The 19,988-nt window shown below is 46.2% G+C and overlaps 1 protein-coding gene across 4 annotated transcripts in view; it reads left to right on the top strand.

The window, feature by feature from the left end:
* The window catches only part of SYNRG (synergin gamma), a 36,787-nt gene that overhangs the window by 7,476 nt on the left and 9,323 nt on the right, over positions 1 to 19,988 (top strand). For 2 of the 4 annotated variants that reach the window (XM_066563701.1, XM_066563700.1), the window contains exons 7-15: positions 3,390 to 3,467; positions 4,166 to 4,362; positions 5,705 to 6,019; positions 6,764 to 6,891; positions 8,880 to 8,998; positions 9,193 to 9,255; positions 10,681 to 11,622; positions 18,628 to 19,224; positions 19,585 to 19,748. In XM_066563701.1, the coding sequence (XP_066419798.1) occupies positions 3,390 to 3,467; positions 4,166 to 4,362; positions 5,705 to 6,019; positions 6,764 to 6,891; positions 8,880 to 8,998; positions 9,193 to 9,255; positions 10,681 to 11,622; positions 18,628 to 19,224; positions 19,585 to 19,748 (2,603 nt within the window). Of the gene's footprint in view, positions 1 to 720; positions 1,012 to 1,730; positions 1,959 to 3,389; positions 3,468 to 4,165; positions 4,363 to 5,704; positions 6,020 to 6,763; positions 6,892 to 8,879; positions 8,999 to 9,192; positions 9,256 to 10,680; positions 11,623 to 18,627; positions 19,225 to 19,584; positions 19,749 to 19,988 lie in introns of all 4 variants that reach the window. The other 2 variants (XM_066563703.1, XM_066563704.1) reach the window with 2 other exon arrangements.

Raw genomic sequence — 19,988 nt, 5'->3', positions numbered from 1 at the left:
TGATGTGTTGTTGGGCATGGTCAAACCAAGCCTCTGTTCTCAGTAATTACACTGGCAACAATTGCCACTTAAGACTTCTTATGGTCTGTAGTGTAGTTTTTTTTAGTGTCTAGCCTGAAACAAAGCTTATCTAGGCCAGCTTTTTCCTATATAAAGTTTGTGTCTCTGCTGTGGATTCACTCCCTGGTAAGTTTGTACTTACAGATGGTCTCTGACAACTTCCCTCTCTCTGTAGATTTGCCTGTCCTTTACCAGTTCTGTTAAAATGGGTAACACTGGAAAGGATCAAGCAGAAAATTGTCTACATGAGCAGACATTCCTTTTGTGCTTCATGATACATTGCTGAGTTTCTGTGGATAAAACTTTCCTTTGAGGGAGACTGTCCCCCTGACAGACCCCATTGTGTCCAGTTTGAAATATTACCTCTGGATTTGTTTTAACCCTGTCTGCTTAAAACAGACAGAATACTTTCACAGCCAGTGTTAAGAACCAAGTTCCAGTGTTCACATCCTAAAATCCTGGGAGAGAAGATGCGTGGTTGGAAGGGGCTGCTCAGTTTTACCTTGTGCCAGTGACACCCTTCACGTGTCAGCGCACAGGCTCCATGCTGCTCCTCCTCACCCATTTGCTGTGTGTTCCCAGTGTTTGCCACTTTTCCACACTCCCACCCGTGACCCCTGTTCCTCATCACTTTGCCTTGTGTGTTCATTCCATTTGCAGATCATCCCACACCATCCCATTGTGCTGTAACTGTTTCCCATTCTGCTTTTCTTGATGATGAAGAATTTAGTGACTTTATGCAAGGGCCTGTTGAAACCCCCAAACTGGTGCCTCAATCCACCTCTCAGCCTTTCCATCCTGCCACTGATGCTGGGCAGCTGCTTTCAGAGAGGGCTGTGCTCCAACCTGTCCCTCCAGCCCAGGCTCCAGTGCTATCCACCCTGCATGGTACAGCTGGGCAGGTTCCTTATTTTCCTACCTCTGCATCTCCATCCAATACCCATAAAACAGGTAACTCTAAAGTATCTTCTTTTACATGTCACCCTCTGAGCTACACAAAGTCTTTACTTAATCTGTTGGGCTTTTTTTTCAGTCTGGCTGGAAAAACTAATTTAGGCAATTAAGCAGAAACCTGCTGATCCATAGGAAAAGATGATTTAAGTCCTGTTCTTGCTTCCCTTAGAACTGCCTGTAAAAACAAGTTGTGTGGATCCAAATACTGCTAAATACACACATGCCGGATCTTAGGTGAATTAAATTTTGTGTTTTAGCATCATCCTAAATCTGTAGGGTAGAAAAAGACACAGTTGAGAAAAAGACACAGTTGAGACACAGTTGAGTATATGAAATAATGATTGTGCTGCTGTGGAGCACTTGTGTGCTTCCTCCCTTGGAGGCTGAAGGGATGTTGGTGAGATGAACACGAATTTTGGAGATGTAAGTAGATACTGGGCACTTCTGCTCCTGATGCCTGGATGATTACACAACAATAATCCTAATACAGGAAATAGCTTTGTGTCTTCCTCCTCTCGTTTTTTTGCTTGTTGAGTTTGTTGTGTTTGTGGTAAGTAAAGGGCAGAACCAGGCTCTGAAAGTGTCCAGAGAGGGTGGTGCTGTTGGTCTGAGCTGGGGCTGATCATCTCTAAACCATCAGTGGTACCAAAAGTGTGGAAGTGCAGCCTGGGCAGTTCATAACAAAGTATAAATAATTCCTCCTGCTGTTTATTCAGGCTCTTCCTTGGAGGAGAAAGCCTTAGCTAATGGCTCAGATGAATCTGAACAAGAGCAAACCAAACTTAAAACGTCCGAAGTTGGGCACAAAGCCTCGGCTGCAAGCCAAGCCCATCCCAGTCTCACCAGCAGTGACTGGGATGTTGTAGGTGGACATGAAAGTGGTCCCACTGCTGCTGCAGAGGTGCACAAGGCTTCAGAACAAAACAGAGCAGTTGAAGAGTGTGGTGAGCAATCCAAACGTTTGACAGAATTTCAATCTAATGAGATGCTGCTTGGTGCTAACGCTCTGTTCACTAATTCCAAGGCCAGCCCTGTGTAATTTTGCTCTGAATGCCTGCTTGAATAATATGTCAGTGCCTCCTGCTCCTTGCTCAAAGTGTAACTGCCATGATTTTGCTCTGAACTTTCTCCATGTGAGTTTATTGTTGTAATCACCTTTAACATGTTTGTTTAATCAGGTTCGCTGTTTTAAAATATTCTATCCTGTCTTGGGGAAAAAGAAGCTGTGCTGTCTGAAGATATTTAAAAAAAACTATTTAGGGAAACTTCCCACTAAAGATGGTCAATGTCATGGTGGGTTTTAATCTTTTAACCTTGGGGGGACAAAATCTTGCCAGGTTAAAACTCTTAGCTAGTTACTACTTGTTTCCCAAGTATTTGCTGCTCATACACATTATGTCTAAAACTGCCGGAATATTCAAAAGATGGTCTAGAGGAAAACTTAAAACAAGGCTTTGTTCCAGTTTGGATTTTGTTGAAACTGTTGACTCAGTATGGAAGGGGGGTTAAAACCAAAGAATAATGAGATCTGAGGAAGTGGCAAATTTATTTTACTTGGTTGGTGAAATGGAAGGAATTGTTTATACTAGAACGTGCTTGGGGTTGTGGGATAATTAGAAATCAGACTGCAGTCAAGAGGGAATCCATGTGGAAGATGAGGAGATGCAAGGGTACTGGGAAAGACAATGAAATCTGAAATGGTGCTGATTTTGGTCAGAGCTAGCTCCATCCAAGATGAGCATAAAATCTGCTGAGGGAGACTGAGGGGAAGAGTCCCCGTAGTGGAGAAGGAAATAACCAATTTTCAGGGAGTGAAATGTGGCAGATCATGGTACAAAAGCCTGTAGGAGTGAAGGTGGCTATGGTGTCCCTGGAGCTGCAGACTGGGAGCAGTGGATACAGGTTTGTGGATGTGGGATATGAACCTTGCTGAGGTTCAGTCCCTGGGCTGTTTGTGCATTTCCCAGGGGAGGATGTTCTGGGGGAACATTATGGGGTTTATGGTAGGTATGGATTTATTTATTCCACAAATAGCCCTAATAGCAGGGAGCTGATGGAAGCTGAATTTGTTCTGACAGAACTGCTGTGAAACTTGAAGACAGTGAGACTTTAGGTTCTGTACATCTGCACTTTAAGAGGGAGGCACGTGAGGAGCTCCTTATTTCATTACATATATAACTATAATCTATTACTGCCACACCATTCTAGTTATTGTTTCATATTCCTGCAGTATCTCTGTTTTTCCTCTGAGCACAGTGATTCCTATCTGAAATCTTTGCCTGAAATGCTGACTGATGCTGACCAGCTGTGGTGTAGCCTTTTAAGATCACTGTGTCCTAACACAACTGTTTTTCTTACTGAATGGAATACTTTAGGAGTTGGAGTGTTCCCTCCCCAGGACCCCATCCAGCAAATTATGCCTCCCTGGATTTACAACGACAGCTTGGTCCCAGGTAAAGCAACCAGGGGGGCATTTGGCCAGGTGGGCAGTGCAAGGTGTGGGTGTACCTGTGCTTGCATGGCCACTTACTGATCAAAGCTTTATCCCCTCATCAAAAGATTCCTGGATCTTTGATATGTTACATATTTATGGTGTCTTATCTGCATTTGAAGAAACAGGGGTTTTATTTGAGCATGTTCACAAATTCTAGATTAAACATTTATGGCAGTAGCTTATCCCAGCAGAGGATGCATTGCTGATAATGCTGCTTTCATGGGTATTCTGGTTTTTGGCATGTCTTGTAAATGGCAGGCTCATTTCTGAAGGCTGTTTGTCTTCTATGTGTAAATAACACAGTGAATAGGAAATGAATTGCTGTAGTAAATATTGATTCCACTGAGGTTTAAGTACATAGGGCTCTTAGAACTATCTTTTTAATAGTGGGTTATCCTGCAATTTCGTTAAAGAAATGTGGTTTGAAATGCAGCACTAAGTGTATTTGATATAAAATATTTCTCTGCTTGAGTTAAACTTGTCTGGAAAGACCATCCAATAACACATTTAGATGAAACATGGTGATAGAATACAGTGCCAGAATGCTCTTGCCTTACCTTACACTGATTTGCTGTCATGAGTTTGAGACAACATAAAAAAGCAATAATGTTTGAAAAGAGCAGTTGTCACTGTCTAACACTGCCTCCCTCTCAACAGAGCTGTATAAGAAAATCTTAGAAACCACTCTGACTCCTGCTGGGATTGACACAGCCAAGCTCTACCCCATCCTGATGTCCTCAGGACTGCCCAGGGAGACCCTGGGGCAGATCTGGGCCTTGGCCAACCGCACCACGCCCGGGAAGCTCACCAAGGAGGAGCTCTACTGTGTGCTGGCCATGATTGCAGTGACCCAGGTATGCTCTCACCTGGCAGCCCCTGAGCTGAGGGCCTGGCACTGCACAGCTCCTGCCAAACCCCAGGCTCAGTGCCTGGCACTGCACAGCTCCTGTGAGACCCCATCCTGAGTGCCAGGCACTGCACAGCTCCTGTGAGACCCCAGGCTGAGGGCCTGGCACTGCACAGCTCCTGCCAAACCCCAGGCTCAGTGCCTGGCACTGCACAGCTCCTGTGAGACCCCATCCTGAGTGCCAGGCACTGCACAGCTCCTGTGAAACCCCAGGCTCAGTGCCAGGCACTGCACAGCTCCTGTGGAACCCCATCCTGAGTGCCAGGCACTGCACAGCTCCTGTGAGACCCCAGGCTGAGTGCCAGGCACTGCACAGCTCCTGTGGAACCCCATCCTGAGTGCCAGGCACTGCACAGCTCCTGTGAGACCCCAGGCTGAGTGCCAGGCACTGCACAGCTCCTGTGGAACCCCATCCTGAGTGCCAGGCACTGCACAGCTCCTGTGGAACCCCATCCTGAGTGCCAGGCACTGCACAGCTCCTGTGAGACCCCAGGCTGAGTGCCAGGCACTGCACAGCTCCTGTGAGACCCCAGGCTGAGTGCCAGGCACTGCACAGCTCCTGTGAGACCCCAGGCTCAGTGCCAGGCACTGCACAGCTCCTGTGAGACCCCAGGCTCAGTGCCAGGCACTGCACAGCTCCTGTGAGACCCCAGGCTCAGTGCCTGGCACTGCACAGCTCCTGACAAACTCCAGACTGAGTGCCAGGCACTGCACAGCTCCTGTCAAACACTGCTTCTGTTCAAGTGCAGCAGGGAAACTGCCCTTGTCACTTCAGTGGGGTTATAATCTTATCAATTTCATCACTTATATTTCAGTTACTCTTTCCTTTAGTGTCAGTTGAAGTTCTTAGATATAGTTCTTAGATATATGACAGGACAAGAATACATGGCCTCTAGCTGTGCCAGGGGAGTTTCAGCTGGAACATGAGGAAGAATTTATTCATGGAAAGGGTAATGGTAATTGTTACTAAGCACTGAAAGGGGCTGCCCAGGGAGGTGGTGGAGTCCCCATCCCTGGAGGTGTCCAAGGAAGGACAGTGCTCTGGGCTGGGTGACAGGGCGGCTCAAAGGATTAACTCAGTGCCCTTGGAGGCCTTTTCCTACCTCAGCAATTCTGTGTTGAATATAATTCACTTACATGGACCTTGATGGCACGTTTAGATGTGGGAAGTTTACCAGTGCCCTGCTCGTCGTTGGCTTCAGCCCAAGGAGCTGCAGACTGGAGCTGAGAGCACACTGCACCCTTTGTTCAGCCCCGCACCTGAATACCTGTGCTTGTTGTCTCTGCAGAGAGGGATCCCTGCCGTGAGCCCTGACGTGCTGAACCAGTTCCCAGCCGCGCCCGTCCCCACCCTGTCCGGCTTCCCGGTGCCGCTGCCCGCCGGGGTGAGCCAGCCCCCGCTGCTGCCCGCGGCTGCGCCGGCCTCCGTGGCGCTGGGCATGGGGCCCTCCGTCATGGGCATGAGCATCCCCGGCCCTGCCCCGGCCCCGGCCCCGGCCCCGGCTCCGGCCCCGGCTCCGGCCCCGGCTCCGGCCCCGGCTCCGGCGGGAGCAGCTCCCGCACAGCCCTCCGGAGCCTTCCTGCCCTCCTACCCGCCCGGCCAGGTGAGCTCCTCCCTGCCTGCAAACCCCTTCACTGGATTAGCCTGGCACTTCCAAACTTACATGGTGAGAACAGGTTTTAAGTGAATGGCAAAAAAACCCCCCAGAGCTGAAATCCAGCATGTGACGTCTGAAAATGTGAAGTGCCACTAAGGGCGTTCTTTTATTTTTGCAGTTCTTTCTGGTGGCATTAGAAGAGGTACAAAAGTGTTCTGTATTTCAAAGAGGATTTTAGTTGTAGTTAGGATTTTGTAACGCACATAAAATGGAATTTTAGGTTAAACTGCACAGCAGACTCTAATAACTGGTAGAATAGGAGTTTCAGGAGCAGCTGAGAACACTGAAAACCTTCAGTTTACAAAGGTAAATAATGTGGGGGATAAATTTGCTGTTTGCAGACATGCTTCATCCTTCATAAAATATTTTTTGTGGTGCTATTAATTTTAAATTATTCATTGATTTAAAGTATTAATATTTGTCCTGTATTAAAAGATGACATAGCTACGATCAATAAGACATTTATTGTGAAATAATGAACTGTTATTCATTCTTGCTCCCTGTAATCCTGTGTGTGTTTGAGTAGGGTGAGGTGCAGACAAAGTGGAAATGCTGATGATGCTGGTGTTGAAAGGTTCTTTTCCTTCTTTTTTTTTTCCCTCTTAATCACACTGCTTCAAGCTGCTTTCTTGCTGTATGACAGTTTGAAGAGCCAGCAGCATAGCAATTCATGTGTTGTTTGTAACTCAGGTAGTAAAACCAGAAGATGATGACTTCCAGGAGTTTCAGGATGCCTCCAAGTCTGGCTCCCTGGATGACTCCTTCACTGATTTCCAGGGGGAGGCAGCCAAAGCAGCCAGCTCACAGCACCGGAGCAGGTACCAGGTCCTTGGTGTTTCTGTCATTTCTCTGGCCAGTGCCTGAACTTTTGATACCTGCCTATAAATCTCAATTGAAGCATCATTCAGACTCCAGCAATCCTGGCTTTTTCTTTGGGAGGCAGGATATAATTCCTGATCAGGCAGGTTTTGTATAACAAAATAAATAAACATGTTTCCTCCCTTTGATAGTTGACAATCGACTTTTCAAGGTCTACAAAGACTACAAAATTTCAGCCTTCTTTCCTCTTTATGCACCTCCCAGGTGTCTGATTGTAGACAGACACATTTTCTGGGTAGGAACTGGCTGTTCTTAGTGGCAAACAGAGCTCTGAATTCCATGTGAGCCCTGATTACCAGGTGCTTCCACAGCAGTGACATCAAAGGGGAATGCTTAACCCAGTTGTTCTCTTATGCTATGGCAAATGGCTTCTGTGTAAGAAATATAATTTTATATTTTATATAATTTCAAATATAACCCCAGACTGTTTTGGTTTGGGAAGGACATTAAAGATAATCAGTTCCACCCCCCACCATGGGCCAGAGACACCTTCCATTAGACCAGATTGCTCCAAACCCTGTCCAGCCTGGCCTTGGACACTCCCAGGGATGTCAGTCAATGCCACATGGGTCTGAAGATGCTGATTAAAGTGTATCTTGTGTTAGATGTCATTTTGCAGCTGAAGCTGATCTGTTACTGAAAGTTTTGACAGAAAACTGTCTGTTAATTGCACAATGGGAAGTAGAGGATCATAAAGAAATATTTCAGAAATTGGTGTTCCTTTTTCACTGCAGCAGTTCTCTTTATTCAGTTGTGAAAGCGTTCAGTTTTGAACAAAATGTTACAATGAGCTATAATCTAATTGCTTATGGAGCTTTATTTAAAAAAAAGCCATCTGTGGAGTACAGCTGATTAACCATTCCATTTGCCAAGATTGCATATCTAATAGCCTGCTTTGCAGGGATGGGAAATTTAATTATATTACCATAAGCTCTATTTTTTTTTGCCGTTGCACTGTCTGCCTGCAAGCACCACAGACCAGCATCAGCACATGTGTGCAAGTGCTTCGTTTGTGTGTTGCTTGTAGGCTGCTGATAAGGAGATTTAAATGGCTCTGGAAAGATTCTTGCTCCAGGCTGAAGAATGCAATAGAAATTCATTCAGGTTTTCAGTGTGAGTGACACAAACTGGAGGTAGAATGCATCATTCATATGTAAAGGATGGTGTTGTGTGGAGCTGCCAAGGTCTGATAACGGGGCTTGTGTGGAGGGCAGGCAAAGCTCTCTCCTAAATCTTCCAGCGTTTGCTAACAAGGTGTTAGGTTGTTGTGGCAGTTTTACTGGATAAAATAGAGTGTGTTTATGCAAAAAGACTCGCTTGTGTAACTGTGCAGTAATCCTTATTTTGCTGACTAGATACCTGCCTAAACGCGCTGATTGGCACTGACAGAAATTCTGAGTTATTATTTTCCTTCCTTTGAACAGTGATCCCACTTTATTATCCTAATTTTACAATATGTAATGAGATATAATCAGAATAAGATAAGCTGAAAGTATGGAGCTGTTAAAATCTCATGCAGTTTTAACTCTTTACTGTATCTGGTTCTATCAGGGGGAATTTTCATAGGGATAAATTAAGCAGGAGTGATTCCTGGGGTGTGTCTGTGTGCTTGTTCTCTCCTGGGCTACAAATTCCTTGGTATAAAGTTCTGGAGTGTTTTGTTGATGGGTTTTGATAGAAATTAAAATCAAGAATGCTGCAAGTTGGCTTTGAACCAAAGAAATATGATTAGGTGAGATAAAGTGGGAATTTACCCAGCTGAGGTCACTTACATCAGGGGCTGGATTAAACACTCATTAAGGCATAAGCTTAGGTTTAGGAACCAAATTGTGTAGGCATAATAAGAGGCTCCTTTATATAAAACCTGGAAATGCAGATTTCTTACGGATCGATTAAGGAACTTTGCTTTTATCTCTTTTGTTTTTAGTGTTCCTTCTTTACTAATGCCACTCCCAGGTACTAAGCCACTTTCACCAGCTGACAAATATGCTGTGTTTAAAGGAATGGCAGCTGAGAAGCCTTCTGAGAGTGCAGCTGCTTTTGGAGGTAAAAGGACAAATACACAACCACTATGAGCAATTTATTGTACAATTTCATGTATCTTCTTTTTGGCATTGATAAGATATTCATCTTTAAAAATCAGAGCAATTAATGTAACGTTTGCTGTATGAATTCCTAATTTTGCTGTATGAATTCCTAATTTCTCTGTGTAAATGTATTTCTTTTCTGCTCTTCTCTAGATGGAGGGGACAAGTACAGCGCTTTCCGGGAATTAGAGCAACCAGCAGAAAGCAAATACTTGGGTAAGCACTGGGGCTTTATTGGGTTTTCATTATCATTTGTAGCATTTCTCTTTGAGCTGCAGAATTTCCGTCTCTGCAATTCTAAAATAATGGTGCTGCTGCTTCTCTAAAAAACTTGGTAGGAAGTATCTTGTGAAAACAGGGCAATATCCTGTTGGAACAATGTGCTGATGGTATTTCTGGAAGGTTGGCATCTCTTCTGGGTGCTCCTGAGTTTTATTTTAAAGTAATGATGTGGTTGGAATTTGTTTTAAGTAAGGAGTCATTCATTTATAAAACCCCTGTGGTGTTTTGTGAGCTTCTCATGCTTGGAACCTCTTCAGGATTAAATGCTTGCAGTAAAATGAAATAACATTTGATCTCTTTCTGTACCTGTTCTAAAATATAGAAAGTTGCTGTATTTGCCTGCTGTCAAAGTCTGACCACTCTTAACCCTTTCACCAGCTTCCATTTCTAATGGAAAAGTTTGCAATTCTTCAGTAAGTTTAGTTTGCTGTGCTGTTGCAGTTTTGATCAATGAGTAGCAATTTCAGGAATATTTATATTATTGCTGAGTGAAATTAATTGGTTTGGAGGGGAGGGAGAATGGAATAAAAGGTCAGGTGTAGTTGTGCTCCTTTACTGCCGTTACTAAAAGTATTCTTTTAAATCTTGTATAAACTGATTTAAAATGTGACACTGAGGTAGCTTAGTAATGAAATGCTAGTGGTGTGTTTCTAAAAGAGAAAAAAATCTATTTATTGGACACTTGTCTTAAAGTAAGCATCAATACTTTAAATTACAAGTAGTCCAAGTATGTAAATGCTGGTGAATGGGTTAAACAATGTTTTCATGTTCAAAAGAAAAAAGTTATAAAATTAGCACACCAAAATATTGAACGTAAATTCAGTGAAAACATTCTTACCTCATGTTGGTTTTGTCTCAGCCATCTGGTGGTCCCCCCTGAAAAAGCTGCAGTATTTCAGAGGGAGGAAGGGAAGAATTGCTTCCATAAAAAGCAAATACTGTATTGGTATAAGTGAAATTCAAAATTACATTCATTGTTTGGCAAACATGAAGAGGATGAGGTGGGGAGAGCAACTTGCGTGGAAGCCAAATAAGGCAGTATTGATCTCCTTTTGAATCCATTTGTCATGGTGTGTTTTGATATTAGCTCGGTGTAAAGGGAGTTTAATATGATTTTGGGGCTATTTGAGAGAATTAGGTGTTTGCTGGAGTGAAGAGCAGAATCAGTGCCCTTGACACTTGTGTGGCTCATGCAGGTTGGGTTTGCAGTTCCGTGTGCGCCCCGAGGTCTTCCATTTAAACAGTTTGCCTAAAACCTTCTGGCACTGCATGGAGTAATTTGCTTGCTTGCATGGTGTGAATGTGCTGTGTTTGTTGTGCAGGGTTTAATTGTTGTTTTCTCCCTGTTTTCATTCCCAGGAGAGAACCTTGCAGAGTTCAAGCCCACAGGAGCCGACGATGGTTTCACAGATTTCAAAACCGCTGACAGCATCTCCCCGTTAGAGCCACCCTCAAAGGACAAAACCTTCCCTGCACCCTTCCCTCCTCTGCCTGCTCAGCCAAAACAGCCAACACAAGCCAAGACCCCTTTGAATCTGGCAGACTTAGAGCTCTTTTCCTCTCCTGGAGAAAACAAGCAGCCATCCTTCCCACCTGCATTCAACACCTCAAAGCCGGGCTCCTTTCCCCCTCCACCCCTTCCATCAGCCTCTGCCCAGCCAGCACCCAGCAAAACTTCAAGCTTAGCTGATGACTTTGGAGAGTTCAACCTCTTTGGGGAATTTTCTAACGGCGCATCAGCCAGTGGACAAGATGACTTTGCAGATTTTATGGCTTTCAACAACAGCGGGGGCTTTTCCGAACAAAAACCCGAGGACAAATACAATGCACTCAAGCTGGAGGCCAGCCCTGGTGCTCAGGCTGGCTCCTCAGGCAGCACAGTGAAGGGTGGGCAGAGCTCTGCCACCACTGCTACGCCCACCAAGTACGACATCTTCAAGCAGCTGTCCCTGGAGGGCTCCGGGGCGGCCTTCGAGGAGGCCAAGGACAGCGCGCTCTCCTCGGCCAAGAGCGACGATGACTTTGCTGACTTCCACTCCAAGTTTTCTTCCAGCGGCGCCGAGAAGTCGCTGGTGGACAAAGTGGCAGCTTTCAAGCAGGCCAAAGAAGACTCTGCTTCAGTGAAATCCCTGGACCTGCCTTCCATCGGCGGCAGCAGCGTGGGCAAGGAGGACTCCGAAGACGCGCTGTCTGTTCAGTTTGACATGAAACTGGCTGATGTGGGAGGAGATCTTAAGCATGTCATGTCTGATAGCTCTTTGGATTTGCCAACAGTTAGTGGCCAGCATCCACCAGCAGCAGGTGAGGAACTGGTTAGATTGCTCTGGTAACGTAGGTGGTGCAGATTCCGTGTTCTCTGTGCTCAATTACAGTATTATGCACTCGTCTTTCAGTAGTGGAAGACTCCTCAGTGTGTGTCCCCGCCAGCCACGGCCCCTCAGTAGGGCACTCTTTAGTTTTTGTCTTAGAAGACTATAAATATAACTAGCTGGAACAGTTTGAACTCCAGGCCAGGTTATTTTTGAGATTTAACATCATCATTCTGGGACCTGTTCGCCATTGGCACTTAAGGGACTCGAGTGGAAAATATTCCAGTGCAAACAGTGTCATTCCATTTATGTCAGCAAGATGATGGCAGAGTCTCACTTTAATCTCTTGTTTTCCACAAAGCATTTGGCTTGGGGACTTCCCCATGGGGCGCTTCCCAAGGGTCACTAATTGGGGCTGTTAATGAGAAGCTGACTAATCACCAACAGCAGCGTATTCCCCTTACAGTGGGGCTCAGTCTGGGTAGGCAGGATTTTGCAGGACTGCAGTTTAGAGTATTTCACACACCTTCCAGTGTTAAATCCCTCGTGGAAATCATTGTGCCAAGGGGCTGCAAGTGCTGGTCTCATGATTGGGAGCTCTTGGACCTAAATTTAAACCATGAGACTTTCACTTTATCAGGTTTCCACCTTCTTTAATTTCCCTTTATGACAACATTCCTGAGGGAGTGAGCTGACCATCTCTGACCTGATCACATATCATAAAACAAATTTCCCAAGTGTCCTGCTTTTTCTTTTCATATATACATAGGAGATAAGCTGTAGTTAAATGTTCTGTGGCCTTCAACAACACGGGAACATTACTGTGTTCTAGGACAAGTTTTATGCAGTCAAAGGCTTTTCTGAACAGGGGGAACATACAAACTGTAAACGTAAAAGCTCTTACTGCAAGAATTGGTTATTTCCACATGAAATATTTGTTCCATTTGTGCAGATATGGGTAGAGAAAAGATATACAGTACTGTAATTTTGCATTATATGATATTTTTAAGTAGGGGAGAGAATTAAGTCGGCAACTTCGATGTGGAAGATACTCTCTAACAGGGTACAAAATATCAGGAATAATTTATTAGCAAAGACATTTAATTTTCATATTACTGCTTGGGAAGACTCCAAGTTGAGTGAGCTGTCAAAACGTAGCACCAACAGTGTATCCTTGAATGTTTACTTTGGGTTTGAAAGCACTTTTTCCTAATATTTTTCTAGCCTCTTTTGGTGGTAGTTTGACTTCTGTAGCTCTTTACAGGACGTGTGATTTTGCCACAGCAACCCGTGGTGAACAATTGCTGTTTGTGGCAGGAAAGCCTCTTTCTTCTTGGTTTGTTTAAAGGGGTTAGCCCTTCATGTGCTTGTTGCTAAACTTTTGAACTCTGAAGTATTAATTAGAAGCTATTTTTATTAAACTTAAACAAGTCTGTATTCTCCTATGGTGCCAAGTTAGATGTTACTCTAAAAGGGAGAGTTTAGCTCCATTTCAGTGTTTGGATTTGGTAGCAGGACGTGCTCTGGACACTCTGCTACAAACACTCCTGTGCTCACGTGTTCCTTTCTGTGTGTTTGATGCATTTCAAGCTGTGAACTGCTGACGGTCAAGTCCTCTATTTTTTTCTTTTTTCTCAGTTTACATGAAGTTAAAAAGCAGTTTTTTTTTTTTTCTCTTTTCCTCACCGTTTCCTTCGATCTGTAAATCTAATATCAGAAAGGGCCGGGATCCCTTTGTCACCTCCTGCTGGGAAATGGGAGAGTGTCCTGGGGAGCTGCCCCTGTGCAAGCCCTGTGTCACATCTCCAGGGCAGCAGCAGCAGGACAGAGGTGCAGAGAGATGCTGCCCACACAGAGCTGTTTGTCCCTGGGCTCTGAGCTTTGACATTTGTAGCTTCCAGCTATGGGCAGGTAGGTGCTTATGCTGGGAATTAGGGAGAAATCCTTGCCTTGCTTCCCATGCCAGGGCCCTGTGCTCTCTTGAGGGATGAAAAGTTTCCAGATTTTCTCTCTCCAGAGGGGATACAGTCTCTTCAAACTCGGCTCCTAACTCTCTGTGTGGAAGGTAGATGATACTAATGTTGCCTGATTCCTCCTGCATTTGCTGCTATAACCCTTTGAGCACTGGCTGCATGCTGTTAGTTTGAACCAGGCTGCTTCTTTTACACCAAATTTCCCTTTCACTCTGAGCTGAGAGCGTTTGAATGGGCACCTGCTCCTGTTGGGTGAGCCTGATTTGCTCTTCCTGCCAAAGGTTGCAGCCAGAGGAGCCCTGCCCCAGGCACCCTCAAAGGGTTATCTGCTGCACTGACACACCTGTAAAGTACCTTTTTCTTTGGCATTACTGGAGATTCTCTGTATATTTTAATCAACTTCAGGTTTTTTTTTTTGCTGCTTTTTCTAATGTCTGATTTCAACTAAACATTTCCTGTGTGAATGTGCCTTTTCAGATCTGCTTTGATATCTCTCTTCTGCAAGTATTGACCTGCATGCTTTTCTCTGATTCCGCCCTCCCGAGCTCCTCTGTATCACTATCTTTTGTGATCTGTAAGTCCTGCTGTGTTAATAAATATTATCTTGGCATATTTTGAAAACGTGGGGGTGTGTGTGATTTGTTGCAAACTAGCAATGTATCTCTGCTTCCTCAAAAATAGAGAGTTTAAGGTTCTGGTATCCCCTTAAGCTGGTGGGAGCCTTTCTCTTGCAGAGCAGGGTGTGGGTGAGCTTCCTTCTCCTCTTCCAGCGCTTTGAGCTCGCTCCCTGTGACCTCCTGAGTCTTTACATATCAACCTCAATAATATTTTTCCAAAGATCTGTGTTTGAGGGGGATGGAGTGGAGGAAACGTGTGGTGGCAGGGTTGTTTCTGTGAGTTGGCACTGAAACTGTGTTGCTGTCTAGACTTTTATGAGTAGAAGCCCACTCAATAATATTCTGATATTTATTTACCTAATCCAGTGTGAATTAAACAGAACCCCAAAGTAAATTTTCCATTTGGGAAGTTCTACCTTTTAGATGTTGAAACTTTCAAACGTGAATGACAGCTGCAAATTTTTGGCATGCAATTATGTCACTTCACATTCCTCCAGCTCCTGAGCCATTGACAGCTTGGGATTAGCATCAAATTAGCAGACAAGGAAAAAAGCTAAAAATAATTGAGATGTGGAATAGTTAAAATGTTGTTTTGGGGTTTTGGAGTTGCCACAAGAGCAGAAGCCAGCTCAGGAAGCAGAATGTGGCTTTTCTTCTTTACACCAAGCTGGAGAGGCTCTAAAAGGGAAAAAAAAGAAAAAAGGGAGAAAAACATAACACCCCTCCTTGATTCTGGAGATCCCAGGTCATGCCCAGCCCTAAAGGTTTTAAACCAAAGCTTTGAACATAAAGCTGAGACCTAATTCTGCAGGGCTGGTGCAGTTTGTGTTTTGTCAGCCAGTCATTCCTGGAGGAGGCAGAGGGACCTTCATGCCTGTATTTATGATGTTTTTGTCCAGACTGGACAGTCAGGTTGACTCCCTTGGCCCCATTTGGGTTAATTCTGCACACAGAAGAGCTTATCCTCCCTGGTTTATCTGGGAAGGCTCTGACAGGGAGGTTGTGGATGTGTTTGCCATGGCCTTCCCCAGGGCCTCTGTGGGACTGAGCTCCCAGTGTCAGCCCTGGGGTTTTATTCTGCTGTGAAACGTTGTTTATCGTGATCACTTCAAAATAATTAGCAAATCCTGTAATTCCACAAGGTTTGGAGCCTTTTCTCTGCTGTTTCCTTCATTTTCATGTTCCTTACAGTCAGCATTCTTGATGGTTTCCACTTTGGCTACAGCCATTCTTTAGAGAAAGCAAACGGGAATAATTTCCTTTTTGTTAACTGCCCCAGGCTTCCCCAGCTGAGAAACAGGCTTGGGATTTTCCACGTTGCTGGCAGCAGTGCATGAAACTGGGTGTTCTGCAGCAGTGCATGAAACTGGGTGTTCTGCAGCAGTGCATGAAACTGGGTGTTCTGCAGCCTCCTGTCCCTTCCTGAGGGAGCAGGGAGAGGTGGAGCCTGTCCCTGGGCTGCTGCTCTGGCTGCAGGGCATGTTCAGGGGGACAGCACTGGGGTGTTCAGGGGGACAGCACTGGGGATATTCCAGGGTGACAGCTCTGATGCTGCTGGAGCAGGGGATATTCCAGGGTTACAGCTCTGATGCTGCTCTGGAGCAGGGGATATTCCAGGGTGACAGCTCTGATGCTGCTGTGGAGCAGGGGATATTCCAGGGTAACAGCTCTGATGCTGCTCTGGAGCAGGGGATATTCCAGGGTTACAGCTCTGATGCTGCTGGAGCAGAGCTCCACAGCTGCCACCTGTGTCACCCTAAGAACCAAAACGTGGCACCAGAGCTAGGTTTATTCATCAGACTCTAATACCCACTGAAATACAAAAACCTGAAAGTCTCCTATGCTGGCTGAAATCCCTAAATTTATTCCCATGTCCCTGAGTTGTCTGTCTCAGTTTGCTTCAGATAGTCACTAATGCTGTCAGGGGTTTTCCTTAAATGATTAAACTGTTGACATTGAAGGCTCCAGTTTGTAATTTGCCTCCAGCCATAACTTAATCCTTGGTAGTTGAAATAAATTATTATAGTTGGCTGAAATCAGGGGTGGGAAGCTTTTCTTTAGATAAGACTGGGAAACAGTGTTTTGAACTGTATTTGATCCTGCTGTGCATTCCTTGCAGCCAGCCCTTTCCCTTGGCTGGCTCCTGCAGGTGCACCTGGTCCCAGGTGATGATCAGGCACCTTGGACTTTGGATTCCACATCCTTATTTTTCATACTTCTCACTAAATTGTTTTAGGACTGCTTGAGCTGTTAACACTGACTCTGAATGCAATGTTTTCCCAGTAATACAATATTCCTAGAAAAAGGTTTATTCACTGGAGTGATCCTTCTGGAATTATCAAAAAAAAAAAGAAGAACCAAAATCAAATGTACAGAATTGAACCATTACATTTCACCTGAGCCCTTGCACCTCTTCAGAGGCTTTGTGTCTGCCTGAATTCACAGGCAGAGAATCCTGACTCCTGCTTTGTGAATAATGAAAGCATTGTTCTGCCTCCCCTGCCCTATTGATTGCAGGTCAGCTCAGGATTCCCCCTGGAGCCTGCCTGAGCCTGAGCCTGAGCCAGGCTTGGATCAGCAGTGCCCTGACCTGGCCTTCAGGCTGTGTTTGCAGCTCAGAGTCTCAGCAGTTATCAAAGGAACAATTCCCAGCAGGATGGGATGGGATGGGATGGGATGGGATGGGGGCCTGCAGGTGCTCGGGGTGGGATCAGCTCTCCTCCCTCTCCAGAGCCATGGCAAGGCTCGGGTCTGTGCTGGGCTTTGGAGCCAGCACCAAGTCAAGGGAAGCTGGTGGGGTTTGCAGGATCCCAGCATTAATTACAGCTGGCTCTCGTGTTGGAGGTGCTTCTGGCTCTCTCTTTCATGCAAAGCTTTCCTTTCCCTTCTTCAAACAAAAACTTGAGAGCCCAGGGTGTGGTGTGTGGTGACAAATCACCGACCCCTCTGGTCTCCTTTCACTCGGGTGCTTCCATGTCTCTGCTCAGCCTCTGCTCATGCACAGTTCCAGGGGCACGGGAGATGTGTGTGATCTGTGTGCAGGGGCTCAGCTCTGGGCTTGTTTGGGGTGCTGGCAGGACAAGGTGGCAGCCCCAGGAGGGGCTGATGATGGCTGGCTGTGCCTCACTGACCCGCGGCAGTGGCCACTGAACTGTGCTGTGTGCTGGCCAGGTTTTTCATTAGCCATGGATGTGGGTCATGCCTGGGGAGCAGCCTGGAGCCTGGCCTGCTCTCCCCCTCCAGGGAGATGAGCAAACCAGGGCAGAAATGGTTTGTTAGAATGGTTTCATCCTCGGGCTGGTGAGGCTGCAGTGAAGGAGGAGGACAGCTGGGAGTTCAGCTCGTTCCCCCGTGGCTCTGTCAGAGCCCAGTGTGCCAGCCCGTTCATCCCTTGGTGTTCAGCACCAGGATCTCAGCCCCAGGCAAGCTCAGGGAACGCTCTCTGTGCTCTGGGTTTGCTGTCCCTGCAGCCACCGACCCTGAGCAATCCAAAGTGACACTTCCTGCTGGAAAACAATGCCAGAAGTAGGGTAGGAGGGCTGGTTTTGCTGGGGAGGGGGCTCGTGCTCCAATGCAAACTGCCCAGCCCTGGCTCCCTGTGCCTTTGGGGATCAGAGTCAGTCTGGGGGTGAAAGATCCCTCTCTGATCTCACAGCTGCCCCTGGCAGGGAGAAGAACCTATTGGGCCATGTAATCACCAGGTGGGTACAAATGTTTGGAGCTTTCTGCAAAATAATTGGATTTTCTCTAGACTTAGCTTTTTACAAATTATTTATTCAGTTAAAACATGATCTCTGCAATGTCCCTGTCAGTGCTGGCACCTGGAAGTTTGACGAGTTGGCCGTGCAGCACTGCAGGAGCCCTGATAAGCTCAAACAGGATTTCTAGGCTTTCTTAGATCCTTGCAGCACATTTTTACATGTTATTTTATCAAAGCATGAATATAAAATTAAAGTGTATTAATACTTTATCAGAGGAATGGAAAAGTCAGCCCAGTCTTCTGTGTGGTTGGATTTGATAAGATGAAATAATGCATTAAAGGTGTTTGAGTTGTAACATTTATATTTTGATTGTAGATTCTGCAGCCAGAAAACTCAACTGGTGATCTGTGCAGCCTGGACTGGCCAGAAACTCCATTTTTTTTAGTGTTTCTTCACTACCATAGTGGTATGCTGACTTTCAGCTTAAAATGTAAGACAGCATTCAAAGGTCAAGGCTTAGATTCATTGAACAGAGAAATTTCTGTATGAAATGCTCAGGTATTTTCCAGATTATTTTTGTGCACACTCCAAGCCTCTGCGAGACAGCAATTCAGTGTTTGTCCTTGCAGCTCCTCCAGGCTCTCAGCAGGTCGTGGAGAGTGTAAAGGTTTGAACTTCAGCTCCTAATTGTGGGGCTTTGTTTCAGATGTGGATGACTTTAAGGGCGGCCCGTTTGGAAGCTGTCCCGGTGGCTCTGCACTCAGCAGCCTGGCGAGCTCCGACAGGGACCAGCAGGACAAGGACAGGGACAGGGACAGGGACAGGAGGCTGCCCTGCTCCGCCCAGCCCCCGGGCAGCGGCTCCTCCGCCGCCACCGCCGTCCTCCAGAAGAAGGAGACCTTCTTCGGCAGCTCGGAAAACATCACCATGACGACAGTTTCCAAAGTGACCACCTTCTCCAGCGAGGATGCTCTGCAGGACGTTTCCTTCGAGCCCTTTGCCAACTTTAAGGACTCGGGGCTGGTGTCCGGCGACGACGACCTCGGGGACTTTGGGGATTTTGCCAGGATTCCCTCGGAAGCTCAGGATGCAGCAGCAGCTGACACGGCCCTGGGCGCTGATTTCCTCGCTGGGGCCTCCTCTGAGCTGCGGAGAGAGGCCACGGATGACTTCGGGGAGTTCCAAAGTGAAAAACCAAAAATCAGCAAGTTCGACTTCTTGGTGGCAACTTCCCAAGGCAAGGTGAAATCCAGTGAGGAGATGATCAGGAGTGAGCTGGCCACCTTTGACCTGTCTGTGCAAGGTAAGCCTGCCCGTGGTGGAGGAACCTCATGGTGCATGTGCTCATCCATCAAAGGCTGATTTTCCTAATTGAATTATAAATTAGCTAATGGGGCTTGTTCCAAAGGCTGCTGGAAACGACCCGAATCCTTTCATTGATTTCCGTGGCATTTGGAGCAGGTCTTTTTCTACAAGGAAAATATTTGTTGTGCCAAAAACCTGTAAGAATTGAGGGACTTGGGGAGATCTGCAGCAGTCGCTGAGTAAAGAGAAATATTTGTTCTTCTGCAGGAACGGGACAACCCTTGCTGCCACTTCAGTCATTTTAAACAGCCCGGGTCTTTAGAGTGCAGGAATAACTTTTCACAACCTGACTTTTTAGGGTCTCACAAGAGGAGCCTGAGCCTGGGGGACAGAGAAATCAGTCGCTGCTCCCCCCTGCCAGCCCTGGAGCAGCCGTTCAGGGACCGCTCCAACACGCTGAGCGAGAAGCCAGCCCTGCCCGTGATCAGGGACAAGTACAAGGACCTCACGGGGGAGGTGGAGGTAAGGAGCTCTCTGGGACACCCCTGGGGGGCTTCTGTATCCCACTTTTTGGGGTTTTACCTGTTTGGGTATGGGTGTGACTGTGAGATGTGTCTGGGTGCAGTCGGATGTTGTGAGTGGAACCTGGAGGGTTCTTCTCTCATGTCTTTAAAGGGAGATGGGGGAACACAGAATGTTGTCTGGAACACAGAATGTTGTCTGAAACACAGAATGTTGTCTGAAACACAGAAATCACTTGAC

The sequence above is a fragment of the Molothrus aeneus genome, chromosome 20, assembly GCF_037042795.1.
Source record: "Molothrus aeneus isolate 106 chromosome 20, BPBGC_Maene_1.0, whole genome shotgun sequence".
Classification (NCBI taxonomy): Eukaryota; Metazoa; Chordata; class Aves; order Passeriformes; family Icteridae; genus Molothrus; species Molothrus aeneus.
Note: the sequence above shows the minus strand (reverse complement) of the source record. Positions and strands in the feature narration are given on the sequence as shown.